The 17675-nt window shown below is 36.7% G+C and overlaps 1 protein-coding gene across 2 annotated transcripts; it reads right to left on the bottom strand.

Annotated features, from left to right (window-relative positions):
* Positions 1–3936: 3936 nt before the first annotated feature.
* On the bottom strand, positions 3937–17670 carry LOC127969873 (solute carrier family 2, facilitated glucose transporter member 5). 2 transcript variants are annotated; one of them, XM_052572000.1, is made up of 12 exons: positions 17441–17670; positions 16345–16443; positions 14667–14827; positions 12858–12982; positions 12622–12767; positions 12364–12496; positions 11597–11784; positions 8259–8369; positions 7377–7478; positions 7151–7226; positions 5417–5544; positions 3937–5255 (listed from the first exon to the last, which is right to left on the bottom strand). In XM_052572000.1, exons 1-12 carry the CDS (start codon positions 17483–17485, stop codon positions 5001–5003), a joined length of 1569 nt encoding a protein of 522 aa, XP_052427960.1. In that variant the 5' UTR covers positions 17486–17670; the 3' UTR covers positions 3937–5000. The 2 variants fall into 2 exon arrangements, with proteins under 2 accessions (XP_052427960.1, XP_052427961.1); XM_052572001.1 differs by lacking the exon at positions 17441–17670 and having other exon boundaries at positions 14667–14715; positions 14798–14827; positions 16345–16428.
* Between the last annotated feature and the right edge of the window lie 5 nt (positions 17671–17675).

Raw genomic sequence — 17675 nt, 5'->3', positions numbered from 1 at the left:
AATTGCATGGCAAGCGGCTCACATGGAGCTATTTGTCTCTCTGTCTGTCCCACTGTTTGTCAGGACGTTTCATCACTGACTGGGTTTGCGTCTCTGCTCCCATCTGTGCCCGTCTGTATGCGGGAGCTGGCATTGAGACAGTGCTCCCCACCACCGGCAGCGCAGTCTGCATCCCCATCTTCCAGCCATAAATCCTGAAATAACGGAATGCAAGAGCGTTCGCTCCAGACTGCGCTGCCACGAGTGAGAGAGAAAGCAGGCGTAGCAGCTGAAGAGAGAGAGAGAGAGGAAAGAAAGAGTAAAAGAACAAGAGAACGCCTTTGGCTTCTCAGATCCAATTAGTCGGTCGTGTGTAGTCGCTTCTCTCTCCCTCCTTCTCCTCGCCATCTTAATTGGAAGCCGGAGAGACCAGTCGAAATCGCATTAACAGAGGTCCTGACAGAGAGGACCATCAATCTTTTTTTATTACGGTGTAATGGGGGTTCTTGGGAGCCGCAATTCGATTTGTCACTGGCCTCGTTCGCTGATAACAGGCATTTGTCATCACTTTCCCTCGCCTTAATGTTATCATCTCGGGCTTGACAGCTGCCTCCATCCAGGGAGTCCCAGCGACACAGCACATCCGTCAACATAATATTTCCACGGCCAAGGGGACTGCTACAGCAATAAGCCACATTAAAGCACTTATGAGAAGAAAATCTGTTGTCATTAATTAAAATGTTGGAGCGAGCAGCAGGTCTTCTGTGTGAGGGTACTGTGTGTGTTTGTTTCTTTATGAGGTGACAGTGGGAGTGGGAGTGTTGAAATATTCTCCCGCTTCCTGCCATTGTCATTATGACAAAATGTCTGCTCGGAAGTGGGTATTCTGCTACCACATCTTGACACATGCATACGGTGCGCGCATATTGACGGTTTTTGTTTCTAAATATATGGTTTATTGTCTAATAAATGTGTTCGAAACGCTGAAGAGGATCATGTGCCTGTAAATACAGCATACCTTCACATTCACTTGCCGTAGACACCTCGAGCGTCTTCCTCTTCCGGACAGCAGAGGGCAGAGTCGAGCCTGTGGTGACAGGTGTTGGGCCGACAGAAGATTCTTCTGCTGCTAATTAGACCAGCATCCTCTCCTCTTGCTGACCTACAGGACACAGACACTCATTCCATCAGGGGAGTCAATTCACAGTGAAATATGAGCTGCTGTATTTAGAGCTGCGCAGGGTTGGTGACGACTTAAGAGATGCTTCATTCTACAAAACTAGATTCAGCGGGCATTATCTTCAGTCAGTGCAAGTCAGTGAATGAAAGTTCAAAAGTAAGTGCTATCTGCAGCGGTGCAGGTTCTTCAAAGTCATATCAGTGGAAAATAGTGACGCTCTGCCTTGTGGGAAATAAAACAGACCTGGATCAACAGGGACATGCTGCGACTCTGGACCACCCAGTTATGAGCTTGGCCCTCCCCTATAACTGAGAGAGAGAGAGAGAGAGAGAGAGCGGATAGATAGATAGATAGATAGATAGATAGATAGATAGATAGATAGATAGATAGATAGATAGACAGACTTGTAGATATATAGAATGATAGACAGACATAGATAAAATGATATATATAGAAATATAAATAGATATATAAAATGATAGAACAGCAGATAAAACAATAGGTAAAATGGTAGATAGATAGAATGACAGACAAATGGACAGATAAACCAATAGATAGATAGAACAATAAAACAATGGATGGATGGATAGATAGAACAAAAACAGATAGAACTATTAGATAAATGATAGAACAATACAAAGATAGATAGATAGATAGATAGATAGATAGATAGATAGAATGTAAGATAGATAGATAGATAGATAGATAGATGGACAGATCGAATGAAAGAGAAAGAATGTAAGATAGATAGAACGATTGAACAATACAACTATGGATGGATGGATCGATAACAACAGATAAAACTATTAGATAAATGATAGAACAATACAAAGATAGATAGATAGATAGATAGATAGATAGATAGATAGATAGATAGATAGATAGATAGATAGATAGAATGACAGACAAATGGACTGATAGAATAAAAGACAGACAGAATGTAAGATAGATAGATAGATAGATAGATAGATAGATAGATAGATAGAACAACGACAGATAGAATTATAGATAGATAGAATGACTGATTGACAGACAAATGGACAGATAGAACAATAGACAGAATGTAAGATAGATAGAATGACAGACATACAAATGGACAGAGAGAACGACAGACAGACAGATTGTAAGATAGATAGAACAACAACAGATAGAATTATAGATAGATAGAATGTAAGACAAACAAAAAGACAGATAGATAGATAGATAGATAGATAGATAGATAGATAGATAGATAGATTCAATTCAAAGAACTTTATTAATCCCAGGGAGAAATTGCTTTCCATGTTACAAATGCTCTCAGAAAGAAAGAGAGAAATGAACAAAAAAGAAAATAATAAAATAAATAAACATATGCTCATTTATCAATATATTAAAAATGAATAAGACATACAAATAATAATATAAGACTATACCAATAAAAATACTAGTTTAGATCAAATGTAAAATTATAGGTGCAATAGACTGTTGTGTATATGTCCAGTGTGATAATGTTAATTAGGTACATTAGTTTTATAGTATATATATCAGACTAATCTAGTATTAATAAATAAGCAATAATTATAAATTGTATTGCACATGAAAATCCCTTATTGCACATACATTTTTCACAACTTTGCATTGCACAAGAAAAATGTAACATGTATTTCACATGCATAACTCATAAATGTCCCATCACTTATAGAGAGGATTTATACAGCCGAATGGCCAAAGGTCTTCTGTGATCTTCTGAAGTGCTCAGTGGAACACTTGGCAGTGATCAGTCTCTGGCTGAACGTGCTCCTCTGATCGGCCAGCACACTATAGAGTGGATGAGAACGGTAGATAGATAGACAGACAGACGGATGGATGACAGACTGATCCTCAGAAAGAATGATCCTCCACAGCGAGAACGATAAAAAATGAAAGATAGAATGACAGACATTCTGTCTGAGATATAAAGCTTTAGATCGTGTACAAATCATTTAAAAATATATTACATTAACATGACATTTGGAATAAAATATCAGAAAATTGTTTAGTAGAACAAAAAGAGGTATTAGGCAATTCACTACATTGCTGACTTTCAGCACTGTAATTTCTCTTAAAATGAACTGGGAGAGTACAGCTGTGCACAATGGCCCATCGAGATCCCGTTTAACCGGTGACCTTGAGCTCGGTGTTTGAAGACTGACCAAACAGAAAGCCAGACACAATTCAGCTCACAATTTCTCTTCTAGGAGCGGTAGACGCAGGCGTATGATATCATTAGTCTGTGTGGGTCTCTTCTGGGGAGATCTGGAGAGGCTCACACAGATGGAGAGCACCGCCCAGGGGCTTGATAGACCCAAGAAACCCATTCATACTCACACAGGCCTGGGATAACAGAGGAAAGACAACACTACACATGCACACAGCTCTCTGTACAGATACATATCAATGATCTGATACATACCTTAAATGCAGTAACACAGGACCCTTCAAGGGCACTATATTAAAGGTGTCTCAAATGTGTATCTGAATATAAATTGCCATACAGCTGTTTGGGATCCATAGGGAAAGGTGAGAGACTCTTCTCTTTAATTAAGCATTAAATCTGCCTCTTCAGTGAGTTAATGAAGCTCTTCTCTGACTGGCAATGGCGCTCTTTGGCAGAAACCAACGGTGTCTGTATTCAGATCCTGCTTTGTAAGCTTTTTTCACTCCGCACCCTGATGTTCTCAATAAATGTGTTACCACAGACTCATTTAAAACACTTTTATTTGGTGTGTTATTAAGGTTTGAATACTCTAAAAAATATTTTTAGTACATGTGAGGTCAAATACAGTTATAAATATTCATATAAATTAGACTGAAACTCAGATATCATATAATATTTAGATAATATACAGTATAATACTATGTATGAATAAAACCTATACCTTAATACTCTACCATTCAAATGTTTTGGGCTGGTAAGACCTTGAAATTGTTTTGAAAGAAGTCTTTAATGCTCCCAAGGCTGCATTTATTTGATTTAAAATATTATAAAATCAGAAATACAAGTATGTATATATATTTTTTTTCTGTGATGGCAGAGCAGAATTTTCATTTTTGATTTGGCCCTCAAGTAACATTATTATTATAAATGTTGAAAACGTCTCAGTATTTGTATTTTTCAACATTCTTTGATTAATAAAACATTAAAACGAACAGTATTTTAAATATAAATCTTTTGTAACTTCCTAAGTCTTTAATGCATTCTTGCAGAATAAACATATTCTTACAAAAAAACAACAACAACACCTTAAACTTTTAAATGGTAGTGTATATATACTAATAAATATTTACAGCTGTAGCAGTGTTCGAAATATATAAAACAGTGATGTCTGAAAAAGAAAAGGAATTTTTAAAATAAGTTTGATCTCAGCCCATTTTAAAGTTTCTGATAAAGTGGTAAGTTAGCACCTGAGCGTTACTAAATGATCCAATGCCATTTAACACTCACAATAATGTGCAACTAATAAATGTATATATGTATATATATATATATACTCTCACAATGATAAAAATATGTATAAGGCCTATATACATGAAGGAATTTCTTTCATAACACAAACATGACAAATGGTGAAAAAACATAGTTTGTGATTTCTCAGTAACAATATACATGTGGTAAGATGTATATGGCACTATTCTTGCATACAAAGTAACACAAAGCTGTAGGTGTTTAAGTAGCTTCACAAAACTAAGTAAGAAACAGACCTTCTGTTAGTCTGAGCCCACTGCGCACAAAAGATTCACTTAACTGCGCCTTTCTTAATGCATGGCTGATAAATGATCTAATTCCTAAACCTCAAATGCATTTTTTGCTTTTCTTCTGAGTTTAAGGACAGGAAGAAGAACTGTCGAATTCAAGTGAACCATTTTCAAGTGAGCCGTATCCGTTCATCTTTTTCAGTTTGAGCTGGTCCGGGTGAGTGAGGGCCTGGCTCTCTTCCACAGCCTCTTTTGTAGCAAACATCTGACTAATCTCTACAAACGTCTTATTTTTAGTTTCCGGAATAACAAAGTAGACGTAGATGGCCACTGATACACATATGGCACAGAACACCAGATAGCAGTAGGACCCAGCAGACATCTGTGGCAAAGAAATACAACTTTTTAAAACTACATGAAGATGATTGAATTTCACAATGATTGACTCTGACTAATGTTTTGGCGACAACAACCCTGGAAAACCCTTTTTCCGATTATACTCGGTGTATCTTTGGCTTTAGCTGCATTGAATGGATTTGATACCTGAAGGAACGGAAAGATAAAGCCGATGGTGAAGTTCGACACCCAGTTAAGAGATCCTCCCACGGTGTATGCGGCAGGACGATGGGATTGCTTGAAAAGCTCAGCTGTGATCAGGAATGGAACACCCGCTAAAAAACAGACACATCCGTACTAATGATATATTATGACGTCATTTATATTTTTCATGTTTAATCGCCTACCTACTCAGAGAAAAAGTGCTGTGAAACCTAGAGCGGTTATATTTTTTTAGCCTATAAAACACAAATGAGTGCATATTATGAATGCATTTTATGCACATGCATGTATGCACTGCTCTTCTGTAGTGCAACAGTTCTTGGAGGGAGGATAATAAACTAGCTTTATGAAGAGCTCATTATCTCAATATGCAGGAAGCAGAGATTGTTCCACTGCTTAAGTTCTAATCCCTTTTGGTTACAAGTGAAAAATAAGGAGGCACAAGGTGTTATTTCAAATGTAATGAATTCATGAACAAGCCAAGCGATGGCTTCATTATTTGTGCGTGATAATTGCAGCAGGAGGCGTGCTGCAGTTAAATTGATAAGGAACTCTGCTTGTAATTCATTGTTCATGCAGGATTTTGTCTTAAAAAGCCATATTCATCATTGTTTATGAACAATGAGCCATAAAAAATCCTAATTAAAGACGTAATTACACCGATTGAAACTGGGGCCTGAGAATGAATTATAGATTTTGGAGTTGGGTTGGATAATGCATCAACTCAGTAAAGCACTTGTAGTCTCATTCATCACTGTAGCAGAGCTACTCCTCTCTGCTCTTATTGTGTGCATAAACTATGAGTCTAATGCTCATGCAGCACTAATAGAGGGAAGTACACACTTTAACTTCCATACTTGGATCTTTGAAACTCCTTAAAATGTCAATATCTTCTGTTCAACAGCACAATTGATCATTATATCAATTTAATGCAATTTAGTCAAGACGCATTTAATTTCCAAGGCATCTGTATCCTGTTCTCTGTCTTGTCTTATATATTTTAGAATAATTCATCATTCATATATTTTGTTATATATATGTATCATTCAATTTTTTGTGTAAACTAATCATCTCATCAATTTGTCTTAGTGCAATGAAGTTTCTGTGTACTCACAAAATAAATGATGTAATATGTAAGTTAATGTTGTTTTTGAAATAAATGAGATAAAATGTTAACTCCAATGTAAGAAATCTTATTGGAATAATCATGCTTGGTAAGCATAGATAAGGATATAGAGAATTAATCTTAATAAACTCTGAAAGTTAGTTATTTTTTAGTAAATAAATTTGAAATTGTATAAATTCTAAAAATAATTAACATTATATAACATTACATGTTATAGAAACATATCTCTGAAAGTTTGAGCGTCTTTAAATTATCCTGAACAAATAAATTATGACTATACTAAATATAGACATATGTCTGTAAAATAAATCCATATATGTAAAAAACCTAGTGCTCAAATAAATACAGAGGTTTACAATGAACTGCAGTTGGGATTGTTTTTCCAAAATTCTACCCCCAGGTGTCGCTATTTTACTATTTGAAGGCGTCATCAGGGACTTCAGGGTCAAAGAGCAGACTACTACTCATCCGATTGAAGCAGTTCTCTACTGAATGTGCCTGAGCATGACTAAAAATGACTGATGCAGCCATGTAGATCACTTTAATAAATAGATTAAGAGAAGAAGAAAGAGTGACAGACACAAAGAACTCACCCGGCCCGATGCAGAACCCAGCAATGATCCCAACCACACACCCCACACTCACGTATTTCATAAAAGGCACATGTATCTGAAAATATGATAGTAGCAAAAGGTGAAAAAATATATATGTTATATCACTTTATCACTATATTAGTTTCGCCAACAGTTATTTCAATTGGCAGTGAATACAAGTTTGATTATAAATATTTTTCTACTTTATTAACGATATTTCGCTTACTTGAAGAATGAGGGACAGTGTTATCCCAGCACAACACATTCCCATAACACCAAAGCCTCCAATTATCAATGGCCTTCGCCCGAGACGCTCAATGGTGAAACACTGAATAAAAAAAACAAACAAGAGACATGAAATGCGAATGTTCACAACAGGCGCTTCCTTTTTGTCTTGATCGGATTAATTAGTAACCACTGTCTTGAGAGGAAGACTTTTTGGTGCTTTTTTACAAGCAAATGTCGCAGAAACATAAAGTGGAACCTTGTTTTTTCATTAAGTGCTGCTGAAATTGAGTGCTAAAGCTGTGCACTGTTGACTTAAAGGCGGGTGAAGCTGACATAAGAATGAATAGCTGTAATTTTATAACCAATCTCTAGCCTTCCTCTCGTGTGCCATTTGCCTCCCGAGTGAGGGCCAATTGACACTGACAGCAATGAGTTCTTCTGACTAACAGCGTGCCTCTTTCTCTCCGGTTGCTGCTGGTGCATCACTAAATCCCGGCTAAGCGACGCAACTGGGAGAGAGAGAGACTGTATCTGGCCTTCATTACAGCTCTGAGATGTGACCCAAGAAAGGAGGTGGCAAAAACAAGACACATCAGTCTCTCTAACACTCATCTTATACAGTGATTTTTATGTCTGTCACAGCAGAAAAATACACAACGTGAGCTGGGAAAGATTGAGGGCAAAGCTAAATGAAAATGATTGAGATATGAAGAGACGTTCTTTTTCAAATGCAGCGGCTCTAGTGAAGTAATAGACCAAGTGATGTCTAATAAACTATTTCGAGTCACTATATAACCCTGTCAGATAGCCTTTTACCACTATCAATAATTGAAACAGACAGTTTTCACATTGGAAGCGTCAGTGGAATATGAAAACTCACCCCTATGAGGCCTGCAATGATCTCTATAGCTCCAGTTCCTACGGTCGTGTACTGGATCTCAGGGGTCGGGATTCCGGCGTTCTCAAAGATGTCGTTGGTGTAAAACCAGATCTGGGGTGAAGAGCGAAAGCATAGTGATTTTGACTTGTACAGGTGGCATATCGTGACTATGAGTGGTTACGGCGTACAACACTTCAGATTCAATTTGAGAGCTGGAGGGCTGTGTGTGAGGTTAGGCAGGGGGGTAATCAGAGGGAACACAGACGGTTTGAGAGCTGCTGGGACCGTAGAGGACACACACGGCCTGCCTCTCTCCTGCTGCTTATGCTGAAGTCAGCCAAGACTCACCACCTGTCAGCCGCATTTACACTGAATACACACACACAGACGCTCACAGGGTCACCTGCCACCTAAGGGCCCAACAGTCAATGTCATTTAATATTCAAATTTGATATCGAAGCCCCACAGGGCAAACATGAAGAGTCCTACTTGGATTTGACATCAGTAGCTCACGTACTTTGACAAGATGTATTTACGATTTGGGAAGTTAAGGCTATGGTTAAGGCTGATTTGTAGCCTGATGAGGCTGTAAGGAAATGCTGGGAAATGCTTGTCTCAGGTCTCAAATCTAAAATGAGAGGCTCAGTTTTGTTTATTTTCAGAATCAGTTGAATGAATGTCAATGACTGTAAATGAATTAAATTGAGGAATCACCACTGAGATAATGGCTTTTATTTATTGTTTCGTAGTTTGCCGTGGAAATCCGATGGGGGAAAGACATGACAGAAATAGAAATTGCAATTTGACAAACTCTAGATGAAATCTGAAGCCTCTTTTTTTCATTTTGTGGCATAATCTGTGGACTTCTGCAGAACGTAATGTGGTAAACAGAGCTGAGAGTACTGCACTGCTAGCCAACATCAAATGAATGATTAAATGAACGTCAAGCAAGGAGTGGGGAATATGCAGAAGTTTGCGAATGATGGCTGTTTGAATTCTGCTGAGCTCTGGGCACACAGATTCCGTGTGGGCCTGGTAATGAGCTCTCTATTGGTCTTTATCCTCATTATTACATGAAGAATTAGTCTGCCATCCACACAACATTTCAGAACAATACAATTTATATAAGACATTCCTATAGAAAGAAAAAAATAATAATATACACAGTGTGTTATACTGGTAAAACCTTTTAATATGATGCTAGAAACCTTTGCAGAATTCATTTCTGAGAATCTATTTAATAGCACAGTGTGTTTTTGTGGAAATGCATAAGAATTCTTATTCATAACCCTGATTCTGATCATAATATAGATGCCATTAAAGAGCACTGCAGTGGCAAGTATAAAGGAATGGTGTCAGCTGACAGGTCTAACTTAAACACTACCAGCAGACTACTATTTGGGAAAAATATATATATTTTCCATAATCACCATCTTAACGATGTTACAATTAAAAAATACATCTAATTTGCTTGAATAATAGCCTTTATTTATCACTATAGCAGGGCTGTGCAAATTAAACTGCATAAACACTTAAAAAAAGATTGTTATTGGTTAAGCTCTGATGGATAAAAAGTGAGGTGTCTGTCCTCCGTGCTCTTAATCATCTGAATAATTAAGCTGAAGTTAAAACTAAACTATTCCTGAAGAATACAAAAATGAGAGCCACTTTAAATTCAGGTGCATAGCCACAGCTCTACTGTGCAGGTTGAAACCACTGTTTACCTGCTGTTTATTTGATGTTGGAAGAAATCTTGTGAGGCTTTAGAGGCTAAATACTTGTCATGCCCAGATCCAGATGTTCATATCATTACCTTTCCCAGTGGTGTAGTGGTGCCTGGAGAAGTGGGTATACTGGCAATTTATGGCCCCAATTTTTTTTTTTAAAGAAACCCAGCAAAAGATGAACACCACGTTTTATAAACAGTTACATGTTAAACTAGTCTTCTATATTTAGTTCAACCCAAAATGGGCCAGTAGTATTTGCATATTGTCATTTAACTTCTGCTGCTTGACTTCCAGGAGTAAGGATCATTATGAAATTAAAATTAGCCGTAGAAGAGGTGCAGATTTTGTAATTATTAATGCACCAATTAACATTTTGCCAGAACCTCTTGTACATTACATGCTATTTTGTTTAGCTGTCTGTTCGTAGGAGAATCATGATCTCTATTTAAAAACAACAAACAAAAATATTTTTTATCCAGAATGTATTCCCCCTTCCCCTATCCCCACGTCCTTTTTAACATAAATAAGCACCAGTCAAGCAACAGGACCACAAGAAGATGCCAAAAGACCACTAAACCTGCTGTCTTGATCTTACTGTACATGCATTAAGAATAACTAGATCAGCGCATAATCTAAAACACCTTCAGTCACCATCCAGTATAACACTCGTGCTTTTAAACCAAATACACGCTGAAAGACATCTAGACTTAACCCTCCACAATCTCTGATGAAACTGGTTGGGTTTTCTCTGTATTAGAGCGGTTTTGAATTTACGGACCCACTTTATATGAAGTGGCCTTAACTACTATGTACTTACATTTTAATTAATAATTTAGTACAATGTACTTATTGTGTACATACGTGTTTTTACATTGTACTTATATTTATAAAAAAAACTACATGTAATTACATCTGTATTTAATTTCTGTAATTACATTTATAATTACACTGTTGACCCATGCTTTACACCTTAACCCACCCTTAAACTTACCCATACCTACAACTCTCTCCCTAACCTTACCCCTATCCCACCTCAATAGCAGCAAAAGTGTTTTACAATACAATATGAACACAGTAAGTACATTGTACTTATTTTTTTATGTAAGTACATAGTAGTTAAGGCCACCTAATATAAACTGGGACCGAATTTATTGTTTGAACTAGGGTTGCCACCTTCAGCGAGCCAAAATAAGGGACACACATTTACGATTTGCTTAAATTAGGACTACATTAAACGTAAATAATTTAGTTTTTTTTTTTACTTTTTACAATGTCAAATCATATATGACATATATTCTTATTTATTATGTATATGATTCATATAAATTAATAAATAGGGTAACATTAATTATAATGTATTAATTAATCGGTCTACGGTCAACGGTGCAAAATACTTATTGGTTGATTCAGCTTGTTGGCCTTATATAAAATACAGGACAAATCCCGTTTAATGGGTGTTTTTAGGGAAAATCCAATTGATAAAGAAGTGGGTATATGCCGTATACCGCGTATACCCTCCACTACACCACTGACCTTTCTATTACAATGGACTCAAAACTCAAATCATGCAGTGTAGTCAGCTCTATATGTTAACCAGGATGTTGATCTTACCGCATCGATGCCAGACAGCTGCATACCGATGTTGATGACCACCACCGACAGGACCTGCCAGCGAACAGTGTGATCCAGTATCAGCTGCCAGACAGACACGGTCTCCACTGAGGACAGAGAGCGTTGCTCCTCCTGCATCTCCTCGATCTCTGCCTGGATGTTACATTTGGCTCTGTACCATTTCAAGGCTGCACCAACAAAAACAACATAAACTGTTGGCTTTAATGTTCATCTGTATCAGGAGCCAGCTGATAAAGTTTTCAGTATGAGCTGCCTGTATCACTTTGCAATATCCCACCAATACAATCCGTTCAAGATGACCCATGAACTAACTAAAAGAAAAAAATACTTACTTAAAAATAATGCTTTTAAAAACCATCACCATTATCTGGTTTTCTAGTAACAAAATAAATATAATTTAATTATTTATAAACTTACATTTACTTCAGAAGGAAAACGGTACAAGATAAAAGCCTATCAGAGAATAGGCTGATTTATGTTTATTTTAACCCATTAATTTTTTTTTTCTTTCTTTAAAGCAAAATTTGTATTTATTAATATATTATCCCTAGTATTTCTGACAATTCTTTTATAATTTTTAAGGATGTTTACAAAAATGTTTACTGATAATTAAGACGATAACATGATCTATAACATATACTGTAGTATTTATATAATAAAAAAAAGAAAAAAAGAAAACAGTAGATTTGATGTTTTGATGGTTCTAGAAAAATGGCTACAATCGAAATCAAAAGCATTTCTCTCACCGGTGATAGTGGCATGAACATTGTGCTTCTCAATCAACAGGTAGCGTGGGCTTTCTGGAAACCACGGTAAGAGCATCAGCTGGATAAAGGTGGGGACAACCACAAGAGAGAGAAACAGGGGCCAGTGCTCTTCCTGTCAAACAAAACAGCACAAGTTAAAACAGAGTACTGAACTATTTCATAATTATTATGAATATAGATGAGCAATGTAACTGTACGGTGTTAAATTGTTCACTGATCTTAGGTTCCCTGGTGTACCTTTCCTAAAAGTTCATGCAGGCCCAAGACTTGAGCTAAGAAAACCCCAGCACAAATGAAAATGCTAGGCATGAGCCCCAGGAAGCCTCTCAGATTTTTAGGAGCGATCTCTCCCAGGTACATTGGCACCACGCTGAGAGAGATACCTGGAAGTTGGAGATGAGCAAAGCATGTCAGAGTCTATTCACATCGAGACTTACTTCGCTATACCTGCTTATTTTTCAGCTGGGACATACCTGAATGTATTCCTGTTATAAAACGACCAAAGATGACCATTTCGGGTGAAGCGCAGATCCTGCTGAACCCCATGAGTGATCCTGCCAAGAACACCAGTACAGTGGAGTTGACCAGTGTTCCTTTCCTGCAAAAGCAAACACTGTGAAGTTCTGCCCTGGCACTGCTCATTAAGCTAGGACAGTCATGCTTGATAGCCGGCCACCTGGGTGTTTAACTATCGAAACCAGATAACTGATGTTCCATGACAGTGCTGCTGGTGAAATAGCTGCATTCTTTGATTAGTTCTATCAAGTTGTAAACTTTCCCCCTGATTTACAGATGGCTGCACAGTGTTCTGCATTATGATCACCTTACTGCTATAAAACATTTTGCTGGACTGAAATTGATTAGAACAATAAATAGGGTCATGAATCATCGTCTTTCATTTGCATTTAAATGTCTGCAGTCAAATCTTGTGGCGGTCCTCATAGACACTCAGAACAGACTATACAAGTGTACTTCCAGAGTCCTTGGAGAGTACAAAACAGAAGTTTAAGGTACTAAGTTAGGAAATGCACAGTGGTTAAGTAAACAGTTTTGTCACTATACACTATACAACAATGTTATCACAGCCATAAAAATTAGGATTTTGGCAATTTCATTATTAAATGTTTTTTCTTCTTCTAGAAATTCAAGCTTGTTTGTTACACATCCTCATGTTGTTCCAAACTGGTATGACTTCTCTTTTTAAAGGAAGAATTACAAAAATGTACTTGCTCTTTTCCATGTAATTACAAATAGTGCAGACACGAGCTTTAAAGCTGCAGTAGGTAGCTTTTGTAAAAATATATTTTTTACATATTTGTTAAACCTGTCATTATGTCCTGACAGTAGAATATGAGACAGATAATCTGGAGGAAAAAAATCAAGCTCCTCTGGCTCCTCCCAGTGGTCCTATTGCCATTTGTAGAAATACATCACTCCCGTTAAGAAACAACCAATCAGAGCTGCGGTCGGTAACTTTGTTTGTGTTCAAAATGTAGAAAAATCTATATAATAAGCGAGTACACCATGAATCCATTTTCCAAACCGTGTTTTTAGCTTGTCCTGAAACACTAGGGTGCACCTATAATAAGTGTTTATATATGGACTATTTTAGAATGCTTCGGGGTTACCGCGGCGGAGTAACCCAGTACCTTTGTGATTCTTCATAGACATAAACAGAGAGAAGTAGTTCCGGCTACGATGTTCTTCCGGAAGATGCAAGCAGTTCTGTTTATTAACCGCTAGAGCGTCAAAAGTTACCTATCGCAGCTTTAAAGCTACAAAAAAAGACACAAAACATCAGTAAATTATTATAAAAGTGATCCATATCACACAGATTCATCCATCACACAGATCACTTTGTTGACACTTTTGCTGATCTTTTACCTTGTTTTTGTAGCTTGAAAGCTCTATTCTCTATTAACAGTAACTGTATGCAAAGAACACGACCAGTACATTATTAAAAAATTATTCTTTAGTGTTACATGGAAGAAAAAAATTCATACAGTTTTGGAACCACATGGGGGTTAATAAATTATAGCATTTTTATTTTTGGTTTAACTAATCACCAACAAAGATGTCTGAAACTAACTAAGTGTGTCCTCTTTTCAGAGTGCAAACAAGGCCATTTACAAGGCAAAGGCAAAGTCGTTCAGTTTGGTCAGAGAGGTCAGGTGAGGTGACAGATGAGGAAGAATCTACCTCGATGGCCTTGACACTGACACAGGATTTCCTGGCAGAATGACCACACCATGCCAGATGTTATGGGTCTCCTCCTGACTTACCTTCCAAATCTGGTGACCAGAGTGCCCACCATCAAAGAGCCGATCAGGCCTCCAATCGCAAACACAGAAACGGTGAGTGAATACATGAGCGTCAGGGCCTCCTCGTTTAATCCAGTTCCATTGCGACTTACCACTGTGCGGTTATAGAAGTCTTTAATGTACTAGTGAGAGGGAGACGGACAGACAGACAGAAAATTAAAGTGAAAAGTTCACCCAAAAATACTGTTAGCATTTACTATTGCTCCATGATTTTTCAGTCAAATTTAAAGGATATCTTGTGCTTTTTCATTTATTTCCATTCATTATTATTGAAATAAAATGGGACTGCAAGGCTACAAAATAATAATAAAATAATCTGTATAAAAATATGATATAAGTAGTTTATATGACTACTTCTCACATGTCCCAACTTTATCACCCTAAGAATAAAGGTCAGGAACAACATGAGGGTGAATTTATTAGTGGGTGAACTATTCTTTAAAACTGTGAGACTCAAGAAATGCATAAGGAAAGACATCATTAACAGGCATTCCCAATGTCTTCAACTTCCTTTTTCTTCATATTTCAAATCTCAAAGCTTCTATTCAGTGACACACACCTCAGCATGGACTTACATGCCTCTGTCTCGTGACAAGCTCTCCTCTCTCTCTTTTTATGCAACTCTATCTGTTGCCAGTGCTTTAAGGTCACAGTCTAATTTAATCAGTTTACATACCTTTTCTATTCTAGCTTAAAAGTTGGAACAGTGCGGTATAATTTAACAGACTTGGGAAAACTTAACATAGTCTTTCAGTTTACTCAACAATAGATTCAACTGAACTAAAACTGAGTTTAGAAAAAAAAAGTGGATTATTGATAACATCGACTGAGCTTCTGCTTCAAAAAATAAAATAAAAATAAAAAAAATAAATAAAACACCAAGCAACGGTTTCCAGTTGTGATTTTTGGATTTCTATGTTTGAATCCTCTTCATTAGCACATCATGTTCCAAGAAAAACAGAACAAAACAAAGCCACTTAAGTAGGGTATATAACAGCCAGTCAGGAGACCAGACAGGAAAATTTAAATATTTTTGTCATTAACAGGCTAATGGGGCAGGGCAAATAGGTCTCTACTTATATACATGAAGAGCTGCTAGAGGCAACCACTGCAGCACAAAATGCCTGACAAGCCAAGATGAACAAATAACATTGAACTGACTCATCTACCAAAAATGAAAATAAGGCTTCAACACTTTGTTTCTTCAAGTTTCTGGAGAAAGTCTAAAGATAACTTTCTCTTTTTGTCCCATATTGATTTCCATATCTTAAAATTATGATTTATTCATGATATATTTAAATCTAATATATAAATACTAATACGAAATGACATAACAAAATATAACATTTATATTAATATTTAAATGATTCCAGAATTCCTTGTAGAAATCACACTTTTACAACAAGAATGTATAGAATGCACAGAATCATGTAAAAGCAACATTCCCTGAGATCTTGCTTCAGGAGAGCCTCTGTTTAAGCCACTGTGTTTATTTCAACCTCGAGCCTGACGTGCATCTCTATACTGGAAGCCACTTTAAGAAACTTTGTGTTGAATGGAACTATGTTGGCTATGTTATCAACTGATTACATCTTTTGATGAGCAGTTTTGGCAAGTGAGGTACTGATCGAGCTCTTACCCCAGCAGGAGAGTTGACTACAGCTAAGTTGTACCCATACAGCATTGAGCTACCAAAGGAGGTGAGGAAAGCCACTGCCAGCAGAGATGAGGTAAGATGCTATAAAAAAGAGACACAAACATATTTATGGCATGTAAGCTGTAGTTTTCCTTATTTTTTCTTAAAGTGGTACATTTTGTTGTTTCCTTTTCTTCAAAATTCTGTGGTTGAAACTATGAGCCCCACACGCAAGAGCCAAAGAATAAAATTTATAGTGTTTCAAAAGAACACATTCAGAAATTAAACATAAACATACATTTTTTAAAATATAGATAAACAGTGCTTAGTACATAAACAATAATTTTACATTTGTATGTCCATTAATATGAGTTGGACTATACAGTATTAAAATCCCATTAGACACACATGAAAATACATCCATATATCAATATATTTAGTCTTACGAACAAATAGATTTATTTTATACATTTTATAAACATTCTATTCTATTCCATTCTATTCTATTCTATTCTATTCTATTCTATTCTATTCTATTCTAGTGATCTTAAAATGTTGAAGCAATAGTTCAAGTCAGAAGAGGAGAGAACAGCTTTCTCATGGTGTGACTTCAGTGGTCGTTACACTTCAGATCATGAGTGGAAAACTTAATTTGTCCCACTAAGTGGTCAGATACAGTTGCTTATGTGTAGTCCTACACGTGAGGGAATTTGCTGGGAAAATGTCTTGTGACATTAACTTAATGCCTTTTCTTTCTTCTTCTTTTTTTTCAACACACCATATAGTACAAAATGAAAATGTGACATTGAATATTGCATTACTAAATATTACTGATATTACAATAGCTTTTGAAACCTGTTATTACACACCCTTCATCAACCAAGATTCAACAGCGTACTAAAATTAAACTTTAATAAAGTATCATTTGAGTGATCATGCTTAAACTAACTACTATTGAAGATCCTTAGATGGCAATCAATAATACGAGTTAAGAGAACGATAAGAACGAAATTAGAACGAAGCAAATAAGTAACAAAACAAACGCAGATTTGTAACAAAGTGACACATCATTTAAATAAAGTAAAATTTGTCTACTTACCGATGTTATTTTGCCTGGACTAAGAATTAACACTTCTTCGGCCATATTCAAGTTATTTTAGGCTACAAGACTTCTTGAGATAAATATGAGTTAAGTTTAGTTAGTTAGTTTCTACTGGCCGTCTTTCTGTGCTGCCGACTTCATCTTGGAGGTGAGGGTGTGGTCATAGCGGACATGAGGGCGTGGTCACAGTAGATTGACAGCCAATGTATCGTATGATTGACAGCCAAGCGGC

Source organism: Carassius gibelio, chromosome B13 (assembly GCF_023724105.1).
Source record: "Carassius gibelio isolate Cgi1373 ecotype wild population from Czech Republic chromosome B13, carGib1.2-hapl.c, whole genome shotgun sequence".
In the NCBI taxonomy this organism is placed as follows: Eukaryota; Metazoa; Chordata; class Actinopteri; order Cypriniformes; family Cyprinidae; genus Carassius; species Carassius gibelio.
The sequence above is the reverse complement of the archived record's forward strand: the minus strand, read 5'-3'. Positions and strand labels throughout refer to the sequence as shown.

Bases quoted from the DNA above. Each gene is read 5' to 3' on its own strand.
- LOC127969873 (XM_052572000.1), bottom strand. From the start codon at position 17,485: ATGGCCGAAGAAGTGTTAATTCTTAGTCCAGGCAAAATAACATCG. The intron at 11,785-12,363 runs GTGAGAGAAATG...TTGTTGGTGCAG, and splicing joins TGTTCATGCCACTATCACCG to CCTTGAAATGGTACAGAGCC. The intron at 8,370-11,596 runs GTAAGATCAACA...TCTTCACCCCAG, and splicing joins AGCTGTCTGGCATCGATGCG to ATCTGGTTTTACACCAACGA.